This window comes from Pagrus pagrus (assembly GCF_965226575.1).
Source record: "Pagrus pagrus genome assembly, chromosome: 6".
Classification (NCBI taxonomy): Eukaryota; Metazoa; Chordata; class Actinopteri; order Spariformes; family Sparidae; genus Pagrus; species Pagrus pagrus.
Genome location: NC_140190.1, coordinates 14,952,906 through 14,973,814, shown reverse-complemented (window position 1 = coordinate 14,973,814; position 20,909 = coordinate 14,952,906). Strand labels below are relative to the sequence as shown.

The window sequence follows — 20,909 nt, the reverse complement described above, 5'->3', positions numbered from 1 at the left end:
AAGTTATTTGTTGTAATATACGTTATTTATACAGTCAAGTAGTTGCATTTCACATAGGGACTTTCAATCTTCACATAAAGATTATCCCAATGAGCCCTGTATCCTTCAGTTCCCTCTCCTGTATCCCTGGCTCTCTGCCTGGGGGTGACTGTGGGAAGTAGCCTGATTTTGTAGGAAATGCTGTATTTCCTCATAACACCCATGAACCTGAGAACATGCCGTCATAGTTGATCAGTCCTTTCCCCCCTGGCCGCCCTACCCTAGCAGGTAAACAAGGTTGAGAAGATTATTATTGTTCCTGCAAGCCCAGCCGGCATCATCAGTGTTTATTGGCCTGTTAGGGTTCTTTACTCCCCCCACCGCTGTAACTCAACCAGCGTCCTGTCTCTGATGACAGGGGGGGAATTGGTACTACAAGCTCTGGGGCCTGCAGCCACTTCAAGCGTGAAGAACACTTGCAAATTAGAACTCTCCTACATCAGGGACCCCATATTAATTATTTGCACGAGAGGAATTTAAAGTGACTGACAGGTTAGCCCTAGTGAGAGAGAGTGAGAGGGGAGAAAAGAAGGAGGAGAGATGGAGAGGGAGAGATAAACGAGAGCAACGGGGAGGGAGGATGAAAACAATCTTGTCTAACTTGAGGGCAGTAAAAAGCTTGTCTGCTGGCCGGGGGCCTAAAGCACATTAGCTGCACTGGGAAAAGCCTTTTGGATGCTAGCCTAAAGACTTAACAGTGATAAGAGAGGAGAGAAGGGGGAAAAGAGAGTCACATATGCCCCCCGCTGCATTAGCTCACCTAGAAGACCGGGCCAGTCGGCCTAGGCTGGCAATCGGCTTGGAGTGTTTGGTGCAGGCTTATGCAACGTGCCGGGGCCAGTGTATAGAGAGCTACAGGCTGAGTTCATAGTGGAGGTAATCCAGGCCACAAGCAGCCAGTGGCCTTAGCTTATTTATGTATCCTTGTTGGTGAAAGTGGTGCTCCTTGGGATTTGTAAAGTGGCCTAAGTGGGAGCTGGTTAAGATGTATCCTGCCATGACAAGCTATGACATGCCTTGTCCATTTAGAGTTAGATGGTTTAACACCTACACAGAGCATGGACTGGTGAAACTGGATTGGGATGCTTTTTAATACATTTAGTAAACAATTTTTTTTTCACAACTTCTAAAAGGTGGCTTATGTGATAGTGTTAGTTTATTTATTTTTAAAAAAAGTACTTATTTTCCCTGTGGTTGGGACGGGCAAATCTTTAATAGTAACACTGTTTGGAAGTCCTGCATGAGCAAGCAAGCACAGAGAAGAATTTTTTGCAATTTGGCTTTTCTGCAGCGCATTTTGCCCCCACACCGCTGGAGTATATATGGAGAGCCGTACACTAGGGCTGTCAGTAAATAATCTTAGTTTGACACACGTCACTCGCATTGATTGAAAATATAATTGAATTGAATCAAATAAATCGTTATTGTCTACTAAGGTAAAAATTGAAAAAGAAATGTATTTCAAGCTTAAACAAGCAATAATTTAACAACAACTGATTTAATGGCAGAGTGTTCACAACCGGACTCAGCCTCAGAGAGTGATTTGCACTCCCAGCAACCAAATAAGCCCCTGTTTGGAAATACTTTCAAAAGTTCAGTAAAGTTTTATTGTTACATAGTGCAAGAAAAGCCATGTGGGTTGCAAGGTGGGAATTTTCCCCTTTACAAGTCAGGATACCATCAAAAACATTTCAAAGCTGGTATTTTAAGGTTAAATTGTTCTGTCATGTTTCTTAGAAATATGTCAGTGTGCTCATTGTGTTGTTTTTCAACTAAATGTAGCATGTCCACACTGCATTACACTTTTCATTTTCTCTGGCATAGAACAGATGACAGTGCTTACAACATAGTTGTACCTACAGCAGATGACGGAGATGCACATGTTGAAATGTGGTGTTCACAGTTCTGTTTTGCACTTGTCCCCTCTCCAGGTACACCTCGGTGGAGGGATCTGGGTGGAGGAGGAGAAGTGGCACCAGCTGCAGCGGACCCAGGGAGACTCCAAGTTCACAAAGAACCTGGCTGTAATGATCTGGGGTACAGAAACCCTCAAGAACCGCAGTGTCACTGGAGTGGCCACCAAAAAGAAGAAAGACGCCCTGCCCAAACCTCCTCTGTCGCCCAGCAAACTGAAAATCGTCAGAGGTAAGATGAAAATACTGATTTAAAACTATAAATTCAAAACTATGAAAGAGATGAATCCTTTTTCTGAGTCTTTTGTAAGCTGAGACAAGTTGGAAAACATCAGGTACAGAAAAATAATTTCCTCTTATCATACAGCCTTTGTATCATTAAAATATATTCATTAGACACCAGACAAAGATAAGATCAGAATTTTTTTAATTTGATGTAGTCTGACTGCTCACACTCGCTCCTTCCTCAGAGTGTCTCTACGACAGAGTGTCTCAAGAGACAGCCGACAGTGCAGAGATTACGCAGAGATTGTCCAAAGTGAACAAATACATTTGTGAAAAGATAATGGACATCAACAAGTCCATTAAGAACGAGGAGCGGCGGGAGTCCAAGCTGCTCATCAGACAGACAGTCAAGATGGAGAACTTCACCTACGACGGCATGTAGTGATCAACTGTTGTCACACCAGCGCCTTCTGCCCCCCGTTGTTCGCAGGATATTGAGGGGACTTGATATGGGTGGTTGGGGGATGTTTGTCACGGTTTGAGCAGCAGTCGTTTTCCTTTGAAACATTAGATTGGTTATTGTGTAAAATGTTAAAACAAATAGACCCCTCCCCCAGCTCCCTATAGAGCCATCACCTTCCTCTGTGCCCAGTGTCCTCATTGGCTGACAGACAGCTTTACCCACCTGTGAGAAGTTAAACACGTGTGAACTAGTTTGGTATGATCTGGTATGAGTGTTTTTTTTAAGCTTTACAGTGGGATTGGTACCAAGACATGGTTTATTGACGTGTGCATTTGTGTCAAAGGGAGAGATTAGATGTGTTGGTTAAATTGATTTATTGTTCTGTATCAGAACATAATAGTGAGTCCTTAAACTTTTAAAAAGTGAAAGGTTATTTCCCGAGATAAAGTCTTCGATGCTATAGAGATGATGATGCTAGCTTGCATTAGATGTTAGTCGTTTTAACAAGTGGATATTTAGGTGACTACTCTATATCTGCTGAGTGTTTGCTGTTGGTACTTACTGCATAGAGTGGGACATCAGGGTCTCAGATGCACAAGTCTTAATTGGTAACAGCCATATTGCATTTTGCAACAGAGATTCTGTTGCTCCAAGAGATTAATTATTCCCCTTAACTGTAGCCAATCACAACAGGTCACTTTATTAAAAAAGAGAGCCTACAGAGGTTAAATGTGAAGCATGACTTTAATGTCTATAGAGTATGTTTGTTTTATTGTGTTGACCTTTTAGTTGTGAGCATTTGCCATCAATGTGAGAGCACAAGGAAAGGCTTTGATGGGATATTCCTGTGCTACTCCTAATCAAACGTGTCACTTTTGGACAATTTGACTGTTTTAATGAGTTGTAGTGGTACAGGCATGTTGATGCCTAGAAAGGCCTTAAATGGATTTGGCAATCATCGGGGGCTGGTTTGCCCCTGGGTTTTCTAGTAGGCTGTGATTGTAAATGTATAGTAAGCTGAAGTGATGAAGCTTCACCTGCACTTTGCTGTGAGAATGTAAGAGGTGGCAAGAGGTACTATTTTCTGTGTGATTCACACCATTAAGGTGAGCTGAGCCGGGTTACTTGCTACTACCCTCCCCGCCTGTTTTTCAAAGATGCTGCGCTGCAAGGGACAGTATGGGGGGAAGAAAATCAGGGCACAGCTCTGCACAGTTTAGGCCATCTTCTTGTGGAAGCAGTGTTAGCTGTGGGTAAAGCTGTCTGAAACACTATTGTCCTGTCAAAGTTGTCTGGGCCTGCTGAACCCCATAATAACCCCCTCTTTTTTAAGCCACACCACTGGGGAACAAAGTAAGGTTGCTCCAGTGACAATCTCCTCCGAGCTATGCCATCAGAACTTTAAAAATGTCCTCTTTTTCTTGTATGTTTTCTTTTTTTTTTATGTTTTTTTCTTTCTAGTTGTTTTATTGTTTTGATCCAAAATGGTTTGTGTGGCTGTCTGCAGGCTGGAACTAAATGCTGCAGATTGAAATCTCAACTGTGACCTAGCTGTGGCTAACTGTGAATCTGCTGCAGAGCTGCCCATCAAGCCTCTCTCCTCTTCACACTCTAGATTCTCGTTTGTCGGTTGGTTTATTTCTCTCTATCATTTTGTCTCTCTTGTTTTTTTTTTTGTTTTTTGTTTTTTTTTGTTATTTCAAAAGTTCAGATCAGCCTTTTGTTAAGCTACCTTATGTTCTGGATATTTTTTAGTGTACATAAAAATTACGTCTTTTTATTTTTTTTCCATCAAACATGGATATTTCCGTTTCTAGTCAAGTTACATGTTACAGTTTTAAAGGTTCTGGTCAAGTTTTGGTTTATCTAATTGATGTTGTAATTCCATGTTACCTGACGATTTCTTGTGTTTCTTTTTACACTTTTTATTTTCATATGAATTGTTGGCTTTAAGCTTGATGTTGTATCCAAATGTAGAACCGTTGAATCTACAAACAAATGAAAAAATTAACTCCCTTTCTTAGCCAAAGTGATCTCTGTGGAACAAGAGAGACCAGGCTTACCTAACATCAGATTTTAACAGAGCCTGTACATTATACTACAGTCACAACATGTGATATTTAATAAGCCTCACTTAGAATCTACCTTCTAATGATCTGCCACAGTACGATGAGAATCCGTATCGTTAAACCGTTGTACTCTTGTAATTGAGATGCAGTAGTTAGATCGACACAAACATTTACATTGAATGCACTTTAAACTTCTCGGCAATTTCAATCTTAAAGAAATGTATTTGTGGTATTCGTCCACTTTTTTAAATATATATATGGATTAAGGCCTAACAATCATGGTATTATCATGAAGCACCTTAGGAAATTTTGGTTTATTGTTTTTTTTATGGCAAGAATGAGTTATGGGATATGATTTTGTCTGTCAGATATGCCCCCTGACATGCCAATGCTCCAAAACAAGCTTGAGTTAATACTTCCCATTACTTGGGAGAAGTACTACTACTTCTGAATATTAAAATCTTCTTAGATTTATGTGGAGTATTTAAAAAAAACTGATTTCCCCAGGAAACTGGGTTCTATAACTCTGTCATGGCCTCTTGAACAAAAAAAAGCTTACTTGGCAAATTGACAAGCAAAAAGTCAAAAACCTTACGAGGCTTTCAAGCCCAAAACATAATTCTACCAATCTAAAGATATTTACCTGAATAAATGTGCAAGCTGACTGGAATATGTGCTTTAACTTAATGTGTGAAGATGCTGGTTACAGTATGTATAGATATGACTTATTTAGAGATAATTGTGTATTTTTACAAATGAATGGTAATTGTAAGCCAAAGTATTCAAGGCTGAGATCAAGCTTAAGAATAGGGTGCTGACTGAGGAATCAGCAGGTTTTGCACAAAAAATAAATGGCCCATGCCAAGGTAATAGAGCTTAGTGAATTTTAACACCGACATGGTGGCATATTACAGATTTTTGTCTTTTCTTTTTTTGGTTTCCCTTTTCCAGTTTCTTCGTTTTCCCTGTACAAAAGCAACACGTGAGGTTTACCTGCGCTAGCATGTATTAAAAAGACATGCGATTTAAAAGAATGAAAGAAAAGATTTCTGCTGTGCAAAGCAACCATGCTGAAACTCTGACACATTGTTGTGTGTTGTGTTTGTGTTTGTTTCTTTGTTGTTTGATGCCAAAAGGGGGTGTGGTTAAAATAATGCTTTAAGATGGAGCATTTATAGAGCTATTACATCATCTGAAATGTCAACTTGTTTTCAAAGGCTGGTTTCCTGGAGCGCGATTAAGCCTAATCCTTTAACTAAAACCATCTTTAGTGGATGAAAGCTGTATGGAAGGACTGTATGTTTTTTTAACCCAGATTTGTTTAATCTGTGATGGCAAGGCCAATCTCTATCAAATGTACCAAGTCTCTTGCAGAGGAGCCCTTTGGGTTTTGGCTTCATATTAGTAATATACAACAGTATATAACCTTGCGGAGCTGTTAATGGATGACATAGGCTAGTTTTGGCTCTGTAACATACACCAGACCTTCCAGTACTCTCACTGTCACACTCAAGTAGCGATAGGGATGAAATGTAACCTTGCTGGCTCTGTGATCCTCTTCCTGTGCCACCTCTAGTTCCTTACCCTCCTGACATTTATATGGACTGGATTTTAAACATGCAAACGTATCAAAATAATAGCAAATCTTGTCCTCCTCGCTTGGTGTTTTGGCTTATGTTGTGAACCACCTGTCAAAGTCTCAGAAGTGAGGGAGCTTTATGCTGCTTTCTGACAGTTTCATTGCGGAAAAACGAGATCAGTCCCAGCTTCTCTTGAGTGGAACGAGATAAATGGCTCCATCCAGCAGTTTTCACAACTAAGTGTACACAAAACACATTACTGTTTGAGCTTCAGATACAATGTCAAACTTACTTCAAATAAGAAAAAAACGGGAGGAACACATTGTTAGGCCTATATTTTTCTTAAGGTATAAGTAACTTTGTATACAATCCACAAACCGGTTCTACTTCATCTAACTTCACCGTCCTACCTCATTGTTACTCTGGTGTTTGTTTGTCAGTGACTGTAAACTATGTGTGTATATTAAAAAAAAATCTATAGGAAAGGTATACCTGGTTACTCTCAACATGTACAGTATATAAAACTTGTAAAACACCTCAGTACACAATATCATTCTTAGGAGAAATCAGTTTTATTACCTGCTTAAAGATGCTGCTCTAAAGGGGGTGTCTGCGTGAGGGGTCATCTCTGAATATATATCTTCGCTCTTTGCTATGTCGTGCAGTTGATCAGTGGTTGTGTTCTGTCTCTGTATTGCATTCTGAGATTTTTACTGGTTGACGGTGCTACCAGCAAACAGTTCAAAAACTGATCTGTCTATCGGACCTCAAATGGTGCTGTTTTTCTATGTTTTTATCCTCATACAGCTATGTTTTATTCAGGTGTGTCAACCGCCACTATCCCCTCAGCTAATCAAATCGTAAAGCCAAAATGTTTCGCAAAACGGTTACCCTGCTATTACTGTATCGACTTATATGCTATCCATCCAAATATTGTAGATAGTGATTATACGTATCCTCAGCTGTGAGTTTCAGAAGTACCTCAGAACTTGCTGATTTTCAATGGATGCATCTGCTTCTAGCACCTGTTGTCTACCAATATTACATTGTTGCAGTGTATTTTCAGAAATATGCATTTATACTGGTTAGATCAGGTCTCACTATATATAGTACATGATTATCAGATCACACTCAGATGAACGACTAATCAAAGGAAACCACTGTTCACTGGTTGCATGCCAGATTGTCATTAAAGGAAATCTCAGTTGGACTGGGCAGTGTTTGTTACGGTAGAAGAGCTCCTCAGCCAAAACGTGTTCTATTTGACTCAAGGTTAGTACCAGTTTGTTTTTGCAAAAATCTGGATTTCATTGATATGTATGGTGAAATTACCCAGGAGAAATGATTTTGGGATGACTGTTGGGGAGTTTGATCATTACACCGCTTTAATCTGTGATTCCCCGGTTGTATCTCTTTGTCCCTTACTGTCGTTTAAACAACTCAAATGTAATTTTCAGTGTTGAGAATATGAATTTAGTGTAGCAATTTGTTCATGATTGACTAACTGTGAGCTCAAGTCATATGTACAGCAGTATTCAGTGTCTGGACTTGGCTTCATTATACAAAAAAAGTGCATTATATTTTCTTTTACCCTGTGCAGTGACACCAATGGAATCGTTTCAGCGCCAAAGTGTTTGAACGTTGTTGAGATTTTTAAGGGTGGTTTCCTCTACCTGTTTTTTTTTTGTTTGTTTGTTTTGTTTTGTTTTGTGTTTTTCTTTGACCATGTCTGTGAACATGAAATATGCTGGGGAACTCCTCTCTACTGTGAGCAGTGTTCAAGTACACAGCAGTTGGTTTCCTGGAAGCACTTAAGCCATTCGTTGGACTGTTTCATAATGGTTCAATTTTAAGCTTTGCTCTCGTCCAGGGAATTGACCCAGGGAGTTTTGTGTGTAATTGAATTCCTATGCAGGTGTGGAGTTGTAATCACCTGGTACCACATCACTGTTGGGTGGAGAGTGACTGGCGAGCGTTCAAACCTTTTGAATGTGTCCGCACAGCCTTGAGATAGAGTCAAACGGGACAATGGCGACACGACAAATCCGTACACAACTATTCCTACACTTTCATGAAGTTTAAATTAAACTGAGCTGTACAGGGCTGCTTGACTGTATACCTGTCTGTAATAGTTGTACCTGCATTGCAATGATCATTAGGGAAAGACAGGGTTTTTACTGTATGGAGTTATTTCCAGTTGGTGTGAAAATGTGAAAAGAATTTCAAAACTATTGCAGTAAACACTCCCTCACCCTACTTCAGCCTCCTAGAGGTGACCCTACATTTACAGAAGATGTTATAAGTATATGCGATAGAGAGTGTACATGTCTTTGCTAAACCGGCCACACCTCTGCTATGCGAGCAACTCTTTGACGCTTAGCATCCTGTTCTGTGTTTTCTCTTGCTGCATTCAGGAACACCTGTTTAATGTATAGATAAACAGAAATAAATCAAGACTTTTATTCTATCAGCACAAACCTCTTGTTGTCTTTGTTTGTCTTTCCTGCTTTGTGTCTCTTTATCATACAAGAAATCGCAAGGTGAGAAAAAGGTAAAAACTGCCAATGCTGCCTTCACCATACAGTGTTTGTGTTGTGTCAGAAAAAGTTCAGACAAGTTGAACCCAAACACCTCTGAATCACATGAATGAGATTATTTTTTTCTTCATTTATTATTCTGTCTACTTAAAGAAATAGTTGACAATAGTTGAAAATACACTTGATTTGCTTTCTTGTCCTGAACTAGATGGGAAGAAGTATTAAATGAACAATATAACATCATTATTTTTCTTTTTACTACACAGAATCAAAGTTTGGTTGGAAAAAAAGTGAAAACTGGTGGAGATATACATTTTTAACGACCATTTATTGAAAAGGAATACATGTTGCAGATCATGCTTAAGGTCTCTTGGATGTTCAGGACAAGATTTCAAACTAATTAGGTGAAAAATAAGCCATATGTGATGTACATTATATTACACATATCAAGAATCAAACTTCAAATTTTAATAAATAAAATTGTACAGCTGTAGGATTCAGCCAAGTCCCGTGAATGTGTTTTTTACGTTAAGGTTTTTGAGAAAAACGCATGACATGATATAGAAAAAGCTTGGCATTCTGAGTATTTAACAGACTGAGTTGACAGATGTCGCTCATCCTACGCTCCGCAAGAAAGCGAATACAGGTACTTCCCAAATTGTCAAACTATTGCTTTCATTGCGCCACCTGTATCAAAGGAACAAACCGAGGCAATTTCAATCAAATTTTCTGGCACTTGGTCGACAAATCAGTGTGGCCATGCCTTATTGTTCGCTGTTGAGACACATTTTCTGAAGTTGCAGGGGGCTCTGAATGAGTAGTGACTTCATTTCCACAGACAGTATTTTCACCTCAATTTGTGTATTTGAAAACCACAAAATCAGGGTTCAATCTGGTCAATAGCTTCGAGCGCAAATCTACCTCAAGCCTTTAAAGTGTTATTTTTCTTTTTTTTTACACTGGAACACGACTTAACTAATGTCAAAAGAGTTTTTATTTTCACATTGACAGCCCTGTGTGCTGAATGGATTTCAGAAAACCTTAATGACACCTCGGCTAATGCAGATTTCGCAGCACGCAGTGACTCGGTAAACTTTTAATTTAAATGCAAAGATTAAAATTAGGGTTTGGGTTTGCATACAATGGTAACAATTTACTTTTAAAAACATCTCACCCGGGGAGTGTGACACCGTGAAGACAGACAGATTTCCAGACAGACACAAGATGATGAGCTCTGGTGTTATTTCTATGACAACTCATTCCCCCACACACAGATCAGTGTGTAAACTCTTTTCACGCCACATCTAACTCCAACTTTCCATCATTTCATAGTCAACTTCTGCCACTGTAGAGATCAGTCCCGCTCTCCCTCACATCCCCGCTGCATTGTAGATTTGCGTTTCAACTTCGGTGTGTTTTGGACTCCATGTGTGTGCATCTGCAGTGAAGGTGAGGGATTAACTGGCAGATTGTTCTCAATGTCAGCCACAAGATAACAGGACGGCAGAGACCAACAGTTCACCCTACTGTATTTGTCCACTCAGTTCCCGGGCTGCTGGCCTCTGCCGATGATTGGCAGCGCTGTATCTGACACGTCCCATGTCCGAACCATATTGCAAAATCAACTCGGCTGCATGAAAGCAGAAATGGGGTGTTGACACATCCGATTGCTTTTAAGATGGCTTGTTTGGAGAGGCTTGAATCGAAAATGAGCCCCATCACTTCCCAAAGGAAGTGGTCACTGTGAAGGCCGTTTCCTTCCTCTTTCCTTGTGAATAGACTGAACTGTACTTACTCCCTCATCTCCCCCTTCCTCTCCCCTGTCTGGCACACTGATGCATTTCCATATATTACTGCCTCTGTAAGCAAGTGTGTCATGCGCCCTGGCTTTTCCTACAGCCCAAGGGGACTTCTCAATGTCATTATCGCTAAAGCCTGCCACATGCCTGTAATGTATTGCCGCCTGGCTTTATTGGCAGCACGATGATTCAGTGGTGGTGATGATGGATTAGTGCCGGCTGGGTCGAGCTGGGCTGGGCTGCGTTGGTCCAGACTGGGCTGAGCTCTGCAGCCTCGCTGTCTGTCGCATAAACACGGTGTCCTCCTCACACACTGCAGCATAGAGGGAGACATATCGTATTTATGTCACACACACACAACCTAATGAATAGGGTCATTTTGCTGCTTTTATGGAGCTTCTTGGAACATTGTCTGATTCATCTTGACCACCTTCTGCTTTTCATGCAGACACGGTGCACACAGCAGCGCCGCATAATAGGTGGCAGTAATGCATTCTCTTTATGACATTGTTACTGTTTTGAATGTGAAATACAACAGCTTTTGTTGCCTCCTGGAAGTTGAAGTTCAGAGAGGGTGCACTGGGTGCATATGTTATCGCAGCATAACAAGGTTTGATGTTTCCAGGAGCATACGCACACACAGGGTTTAGAGGAAGGACACACAGTGGCATGTTTTATTACTGAATATGAAACACACTCCATATAACACAGCCACCCAGGCTGAACACAACTAATAGCACACTGGCCACCAACTAAAAGTCTAAAGCCAACACTCAGCTCTTGATTGCAGGCTTCAGTCTCTCCTGTTGCTCTACAGTCACAGTGATCTGGCTCCAGCCTGACTGCAACTGGCCACCTTCACTGCTGCTTTTGACCTCTTGATTCCTGAGACACAACAGGAGCACACACACAACCCAATCGCCAAAATAAATGTTGGCAATATTTCTGCGACAGGTATCTTCAAACTTAACACACATATTGTGAAAATGTCGATATGATATATATATGAAACATACAAATTTAAAGAATCCGTGGTTTGTGGATATGCACATTGCCAACGTATTGCACAAAATGTTGTGTAACAAAACATTATGCATTGGTCAACTACACAAATATAAAAGCATGAATGGGCTAAAGAACATTCACAGGGTTGTTACGCAGTCTGTCTGTGCTCTTGGGGAATGTTTTGTCTAGTTTGTCCATCACTGACTGATACGATACACTGAGTTTGTCTCCATTTGAGCCACAGAGATTTTGCTCGTCCTGCAGTATTTCTCCCTGTAAATAATTAGAAAGTAACAAAAGACTGAAGTTCATGCTCCTCTAATTGAATCTCACTGGTGGGTGGTGTGATTGTATGTGGAGCACTTTATTGTGTAATTTCTTAGAGATTTGTTTTCTATTTTAAGCAGAGTCACATAATCTACACAGCATTCATTTACAGCACGGAGCACACAGCTGTATGCAAAATATGCAAAAAGAATGTCTTCATTACGTCTCTGTTGCCAGTAATGAATCATACATTATCTCACATATTTCCGTCTATGCTGCTATGCTAATCTGAAAAGTGACTGCAGGGTTAACAGACAATAAGTTGATAGTGAGTCATTCTGCCTTTGGTCTTGAAAGACAGAAATACACATGGATGAGCTCCCAATCAAACTCACATTTCCTCCTCTTCACATGCTCCTTACCATAATTTCTATCCAGCCATACCCATCCAGCTGCTTGTCCCTGCATTGTCAGTTAACTGTATGTATGATAAGATATGCTGCTTGACTGCAGCTGTTAAATTTCTCTCCGCTTCCAGCGTTATTCAGATGTCCTTATCGCGTTTAAGAAGCTTATTTGGCTGCTTCAATGATAAAAACTGGTAAAGTTTGGAATCCATCAGCCCCTCCAGTAAGTGGATTCAACACTGAGCTCACTTACCCTAAATACACACACGCATGCACACATGCGTACCTGTGTATGCGCACACACACGCGCATATTTAAGCACAGAGCTTCCAAATGGCCTCTATTAATGCAGACGGCTCTCCCAATTAACAAGATTCAAAGCGATGATGAATTTTTCATTCTCTGAACATTTAAGCTAATTATGGCCCAAATGAAGCAGGTTCCAGTGAATCACCATGGCAGGGGCTGCCAATGGCAGCCAATGTCACTGTCACAGTGCCACTCTGCACCACCAACCTAATCACTACAGCTGCTTAATATTCATCTCCCACCGCTCTCGTCGCCTCTCTCCTTCCTGATTCACCTCTCCTCCCCTCATATATCCTCTCTTCTTTCTCTCCTCCCTCCCCTCATCTCGCTTCTTTCCTCTTCTAACTTTGACTTCTCTCCGTTCTCCACCGTCCTCCATCCCCTTTCTCCTTCGCTCTGCCCCCCCTGTCCTCTATGCTTCTCTCTCACCATAGATGCGTTGTTTAAAATGGAAATCAACTAATTGCGCTAATAGCATTTTAATGATAATTTAATGTAGTAAATAAAGCTTGTTACAAGCTAAGCAATTTTGTCGGATTTCAAGGGCAATCAATCTGAGTCCGATACAATCTGCTCACCTCCTTGATGATGTGTTTGTGACGTCATGGGTGTGTTTTCACTCATGCACCAATGATCTAACTATATTCATGTCAGCATCTATAGAACTGAGCAAGAAAACATCGTCACTGTATATATCCATCCCCCTCAAATGACTATTTAAGCCATATGTTTTTAGACCGGGGTTTTCTAAGTCTGACACGGTGGATTTAAGGACGTTTATCGACGATGGACATGGGAGTTAATGATATCCCTGGGACGTGTAAGTCTCACTGAATCTAACTGCATCATGTCTGTGTGTTTGACTGAGGTATAACTCAGAGAAGGAGTATGAATTTTGACGCAAATTGCAGCTCACGTCTCCCTTTCTGGATTCACTAATTGCTATCTGCACAGTTCCTTCTGTAAAGTATTCTGTCACTAGAAACATGTTGCTCAAGATAACTTTTACATACACTACAGGCCACAGAGGCCTTTTTATTTGCCATAGTTGTACTTTTTCAGTACGGTTCTATAGTTTGACATTATCCCTTTTAATCGTGGTCTATTTTTGAAACAAACTTTATGCCCAGTGGTCCTTCGTGCCATTTTCTTGTTTGTTGTTGGTTTGTTTTTTTATCATAATCAATTCTCCTCAGGAAATTAACATACCTGACTTGTTTCAAGTCTGCTTAGCTTTGTGAGTCATTGTTCTCCAATAAAGAGATTAAATTCACCTTGTAATCAAAGATGAATGGTTCGTTTTGCATTTGGATTCTTCTGCGCATTTTTATCAGCCATTCCCCCGGACTAAACATATTAAAAATGATGAGGAGCTTGAGCTAGAAAGAGAAAAGAATAAAGTGCCGAGAGACAGAAAAACAATTTAATTTCTCTTTTTATGTTCTACCAGTGGTCATTTAGCTAGCCTCTTTATTTAAATGGTAATGTGAAGCTGGCTAAACAGGCATGGCGAATCAGCCCGAGAAGAGAGCGAGACTTCAAAAAAGATTTGGCGTTTCAGGCTCTGGGAGTTTATCTGGGTCTTTCCTCCTGTCGTCTGACAGAGGGAGGCAGAGTCGGGAGCCGATTGAGCGACAAGGATAACTCTTCTCTGTGTTGGAGTATAATTAATTAGGTGTGATAAATTATACCATTTCCAGAAAACCCTGGCAGCACTGGCACATACACTCTCCAACACACACACTCAAATACATTTGCACTCTGTGCGTCTCTCTCCTCATACAGACACGCTCACACACACTCATGCACACATATATGACTACATGCATGCCAGTCTCGGATGAACATCACCACTTTGCAAACTCTCAGTCCTCCTTCTCAGTTTGTCTAATACAATTAAATGAAAACAAACAACATTAAAATAGTATTTATTGTCGTTTTGCAATCTCTCTCAAATCTAGCAGGTTATTCTTTTAATTTTAATGAACATTCTTTTAGTAATTTAATTTAAAACAGCAAAAAAACAAAGAAAGCACTGTACAACTGTAGATTTTGGTGAAAACATAGGTGACATTTACCCAGATCCTTCACAATCCCTGGATATCTTTTGTATGTGTAAATACAACTTATAAGCAAACAATTCTCCAAGTATTATCATGAAATATAGGGAATTTCCTTCTGCATTCTTGATTTGTACAGGGTGAACCAGTGAAAGTTCAGTTCCCTCGTTTGCATGGCTGCACTGTGTACACAAGACAATAAAAGCAAAGGCAAAAATCCAACAATCAACATAAAACGCACAAGACTGCAAATAAAGAAGAAAGATGAACTTGCGAGAGGGTAAAAAGCCTTAAATAAAATCTCAAACAACAACATTAGAGGAGCTTATTCTTTTCAAGTGAGTCAAAGATGAGCTGAGTAATTTTCTACAAAAGAAAACATATTCACACTTTTTTTTACAGTTTAATGGAAAAATGATGAGTTAGCTCCACCGTGTAATTTTAGAAAAGCAACTAAGAGTGCTGAATCAATGTAAAATATGTAGAAACAGAACAATAAGACATGCTTAATTGCTTTTTGTTTTGGTCTCTTGTTTCCTCACAAACATAACTGTGAATCTGGGAGCTTTCGGGGCAATAGTGGAGGTGCTGTCGCTGCTTCGTCTCAGCACACATAGCCTGCACTTGATCGAGCAAAAGTGGTAATTTAAATTCAGTGAAGGATTTACCTTATTTTCTGCACATCTTCAGCTTCAACAAAATCTTAATACACTGTGATTTCCGCTTCACCTCTTCAACTCTAAAACTCTACACCACCTTAATGGTGAAAAAGCTTCTTTTTTTAAAATCTGTGTAATGAAAAAACAGCAAGAAGTTTGTCCTTGTCTGTGCTCTGAATTTATTTGTATCTGCAGTGAGTGTTAGTTTATCTGTTGTGAACCGCTGCAAATTAGTTATATCCTCTAGATGTACACAATAGGGTCGGGCGATGTCTACAGTTAAACATCGTGATGGACGATGACATCGTTGTTTGAGGCAGCGCGCCCCCTCAGTGTTGTCGTAAGGCAGCAGTTGCGTATTAACTCACCACTGTAGCCGCCTCGGTTTCCCACCGTTGCTCAGACATGAATCCAACTGTCTCACCCTGCAGAGGAAACTATCTCCCGTTACCACAGACATACATCCCTGTGCCAGCTTTAAAAGCGTCCTCGTCGCCCTCTTTGTTCAGCCTCATGTGCATTAAACATTGGCCGACTAGCCAAGGAAGCTAAGCTAAGAAAACTGTGAATAAAAACGGCTAAGAGAGCAGCGACCCACTGTAAAAGAAACACTGCTGCCACAAGTTTAGCTGAGTGTTTTGGGTTTGCCTAACTGAGCTGGTTTAATGAACAGGACATGGAGACGTAATGTTGCCCTGAGCAGCAACTCTGAGGGGACATGCCACTTAGTTGTGCTCTCTGGTGGGGAGCCTTTTGAATCACGATGTTATGGTGGTCAGGGATTGGTAGGCCATGGCTGTCAGCCATTGACGATGGCATCATTCATCGGCCCAACCCGTATACACAGTGTTCAACTGTGCTGCAATACAATGTACCATTTTGATATTCAGTGGTGGTATTAGCAATACTACATTGTAAAATACTCACATACATACTCTTTCATTAACCTTTAACTCTCTATGTCAGTGTATATCCGAATGCTGCAGTTCTGAGATCTGAAGGGATTTATGGCTCAAGACCAAACTGACACTTGTCTACCCTCCTCAGTGTCAACCTGGACCCCCTAGTCCATGCCTTAGTTACACACACACACACACACACACACACACACACACACACACACACCGTGCCACCAGGCGCTTTTAATGGCCTGGTGTTAATGAGAGTCTTGTTTAGAGCTGTCAGATGACCCTGGGCCATGCAGACTGACACTAACTCCATGTTCACAGCTCCAGAGGTCACCACACGGTCTATGTATGTGTGTGTGTTTATGGGTCTGCGTGTGTGTCATTGCTGCAGACAGAATCATTTATTACACCTAATTACGTTTCCAGCCACTATTAACACTATATCAGCACATCTTTAATCTTTGGTAGTTTAATTTTCAATCAGTAAAGTTGATATTAATCTTATCTATGTAGTCTATTCTCATCGTCACGACAGGGTCATTCTTAGTGTGTGTCTGTCTGCTCTGTCTCACCACACTGTGAGCGATCTGTCGGTGCCTGAAGCTGAATATTATAAAACAGGGACTAGGCTATTAAAGGAAACACACCTAGAAAAGGTCCCTTATATGTTTATGTATTTACCGAGTCTTTCCGTAACTTTCCCCGTTCCATTCAGCCACTTTCTTTAGCTACACAATGTTCAGTTTTCCAATGATGGTATGTACATTTACTCAAGTACCTTACTCATGCACAGTTTTAAGGGACCTGCTTCTCTATACTTCCACCTCACTACATTTTTGAGGCAAATATTGTACTTTTACTCAACTAGAGTACATTTGTTTAATGATTTTATTGCATCTGAGCCAAAGTAGCACATTTTAAAGTATATTTAATTTATCGACAGTTGGATAAAACAAATGCTGAATATCTGATCTGATAATCTGATAATCAGTAAACCCATAGTATGCAGTTTATGTCCTACATGCACGTTGATATGATTTACTTTTACTTGATGCTTTTCAGTACATTCATTGACAGAAAATCCCTCTAGATACAGTACGTAAGTAAATTTGATATCAGATACTATCGCTCAAGTGCTATGTGTATTGGTGTCTCTCACTTCTTTTCTTTTACTCAAGTATGACTTTTAGGTACGGTGCAATTTTCTAATAGCACAACATGAATCCCTTCCAATCTTGTCTTTTAAGAACCACCGAAGAAAAAAAGGGTCATCAGTAAAGACATAGATACCTAAATCAATCCTCAAACTAGTGTTTTGAAAAATACAAAGGCCAATAATCAAAAACCATATATGTATATTTTTAATATAAATATAGTAAAGTATTTATAGTTAAAACTGCAACTGTGCAGTCCAATTTGTAAATCTTTTTTCTAGTAAAGTAAATTTTTTTCATTATTTTCTACTCTATCAGCAGTTGCTTCATAAGTCATTGCATTAACTATGTACTCAAAATGAACTCTATTTTCCTGAGGACTGTGTCCACCCAGCTGCTAATACAATTAAAGATTCATCTTTATTCTTTCTGTATGTGTTTTGAAGTGCTTCGTATAATTTCCCTCCCTTTCCCTTCCTATCACATCATCAAAAAGTCTACTGTGTAGCTTTTGTTTTTCCTTTATTTGATTTCATAAGAAAATGTAATAGAAATGGGGATGTCGAGTCAAGAGGGATGTGGCCTTACAGGCTGTCACACAAAAGTTCACTCTGGCTCGTGCGTCGGCTCGGCCACAGTACACAAGCCTGTCGAGATTTTAAAGTGCTCATTTTGAAATACTATTCGATAAAGCCTTTTTCATGTTTTGCCCAAAGAGAGTTTTTGTCCATCTTTACTTTTTTCTCTTCCATGTTATTTTCCGTCTGTGTCCCCAGCCAGTGTTTTCCCAACCTTTAGCACACTCACTGTTAGTCTGCCTTTATGTGTTGACAGTGAGAGTGTGATCTGGCTCGCTGCGTGGAGACCAATTCACAGAGTGGGAAGCGCCTATGTCGGAGCCAAGCTGTGAGTGTGCGCGCGCGCGTGTGCAAGTGTTTTTAAGTAACAGAGACTCAAGCTGACAGTTTGCCAGCAGCCTTGCACCTGCACACATCTAGGTGTTGATCTCAGATGGGGAGGGGGGTGAAGAGGGGAAGGCAGAGGGGACGACAGGCAGAGGGAGAGGAAGGGATCCGACATGAGGTGTTGGTGGTGGATGAGAAAAGACTGGTGAGGAATGGAACTGTGACATATAATTCCTGTTTATATGTTTGTGGTATGTACGTGTGTGTGTGTGTGTGTGTGTGTGTGTGTGTGTGTGTGTGTGTGTGTGAGTGAGTGTATGCTACAAGTGGAAGGAAAACGCGCAGCTGTGTGACAGGTCAGGACAGGAGAGCCAATTGGAGTGATGCATTCTTTCATAGGTTACTGCCAACACCAGAGCGCAGCCAGGGCCTCGTTTGTCAGACTCAAGGAAATAGCGTTACAGCGTGACGTTTCACTCTGTCTTTGGCACTCACACATCAACAACCCTCTGCTTTAGGATGGGAGGAACTGATGTTACTGTAACGTGGCGGTGCATTTAATCAGGGTTAAAGAGACTAAAAGGGGGCTGAGAGACAAGGTAAATACGTGTGTTTATCTTCTGTTTTATATACCTTACCTGACTTTCTATTGGACAATGCTGTACATATAGAGTGCACTAATAAGATAATATCTTCGCTTACACACCGTCATAAGTTTCCCTTCTCTACATTCATGGCTGCTTTAACCTTTTGGCTGCAGTGGCAAGTTAGCTGCTGACTGGAGAGCAGGGAAACCTAGACAAGCTCTCTGGAGGGACACTCAACAGTATGTCAGGGAACTCCATGACACTGTCTGGGAAACCTGAATTATTGAAGTCCATAGCATTGATAATTTAATACAGCAGATCTGTTTTGTAGGGGGACGGTTTAAGTGGATAGAAAAATAAAAGAATTTAGAGTTTCCATTTGGCGTTATACAAAGGGGAAAAAGTAAAGTTTATTGTCTTTGTGCAGGTATAATGTGTGGTTGTTTTTTTCCTTTATGTGGAGCCCTGTATGTCAGGATTCACTGCACTGCATGACCTAGTTGAGATCCGAGTAGCGGGAGGAAGAGTGAGAGAAAAAGAGACAGACAGATGGGAGAGGGTTAATTGAGGCTGACATGTGTCCAGTGTTTGTGTGTCCCCAGATGACATGAAGCTCTCGCCCATATGCTCATGGTGCCTCGTTCGCTCCCTCTCTTCAACCACCAACACTATCTGATACACAGTTTTCACACCATGGAGAAGGAAGATATCCAAAATCATTATGAAGTGCTGCATCTGTTATGTTTTTCGGTGTCAGGATCTTTGTCAGGAAAGTTGCTCTCTTATTTTGCTGCGAGTGCACGCAACGTGCACGTCAACATGTGGTGCCAATTGTATTGTTGTTCAGTTACTTTCTTTTTTGTACATATACACATTATAAACATAATATTTCTAAACCCACGCCTACCAGCCCCCTGGCCAAAAAACATGATAATAAATAATAAAAACACTTACAACAAAAGGACCTATCCACATTGTACTGTATGTGGCATACCCATACATACAGACTTGTGCTTGTACACACTTGTACCCATACTGTACAAGTTCCTTATACATTTTTATTTCATTTCATTTATTTATGTGTGTCAAGAAGACCTTGATCACACATTATGGAGCACAAACAGAACATACAGTAATTACAAGACACTTGCAAACAGCATGACTAAAGTGCAACAAAAGTTATTTAAAGGTCCAGTGTGGAGAATATATATATATTTTCAACTCACAAAACTGTCTGCCTCTCCTTTCACATAACTCCAGCTGTCACTTTAGTTACATAAGTTACAAAAGCAAACTGGACACATCTTTGGTCCTACTTCTGTTAAGCTGTCATGCCTGTTTTTTGGTTTTTTTTACTTGTTCAAGTTTTTCTTGTTGTTTTGCCAAATACAAACACCAAAGGAGCTCCTTTTCTTGCTGTTCTGAGGTCGACACCTCGTTTTCTGGTGTGCATGTCGGTATTTGAAGTATGAACAAAGAGTCTTGTTCCTTTTTACTCGGTTAATTGTATAACTATTTGCTATTTATGATACTTACATGTTGTGAGTTTCATATCAGCTGACTCCATGCCCTCCTCCAAATCAAACTTTTATGGATTTTTTTTTTTCCTTCTTTTTAATTCGTGAAAATTAACTTAACAGTAAAGGTGACTAAAATATATACTTGTTTTCTTCACTCGATTTCGATTTAAGGATTCTCTTTTCTAGATTTCATTAAGTGCCTTGTCTTGGCACTTCCCTGCTCGGCTGTCAGTGTTGTGCGTGAAATGTTACAAAGCAATAATTAGTGAAGTGACATAACTTCTTCCAACACAACAGTACCACTGTGTCCAGTAAGAGTTTAGCATATTTATCACTTTTGTTATTTTTATGTCAGTGTTCGACCACGGAGATCACATTCACTCCGTCTGTCTCTCTCACTGTGTCACTCCATGTGTCTGGTTGTCGGGATGTGTCCCAGCAGGCTTGCCGTAGACTGGCAGAGTGTTGATCAGAGTGTCAGTGGGACTGGGGGTCTCCTTTCC

At 40.5% G+C, this 20,909-nt stretch overlaps 1 protein-coding gene across 5 annotated transcripts in view; it reads left to right on the top strand.

Moving 5' to 3' along the window:
* agbl4 (AGBL carboxypeptidase 4) overlaps nucleotides 1–20,909 on the top strand; it is a 280,634-nt gene that overhangs the window by 209,911 nt on the left and 49,814 nt on the right. For 4 of the 5 annotated variants that reach the window (XM_084355475.1, XM_084355478.1, XM_084355477.1 and 1 more), the window contains 2 exons: nucleotides 1,971–2,184; nucleotides 2,423–5,579. The exons of the other annotated variant lie outside the window; for it this stretch is intronic. In XM_084355475.1, the coding sequence (XP_084211601.1) occupies nucleotides 1,971–2,184; nucleotides 2,423–2,619 (411 nt within the window). In that variant the 3' untranslated portion in view covers nucleotides 2,620–5,579. Of the gene's footprint in view, nucleotides 1–1,970; nucleotides 2,185–2,422; nucleotides 5,580–20,909 lie in introns of those variants that run through there. 5 annotated transcript variants of the gene reach the window in all.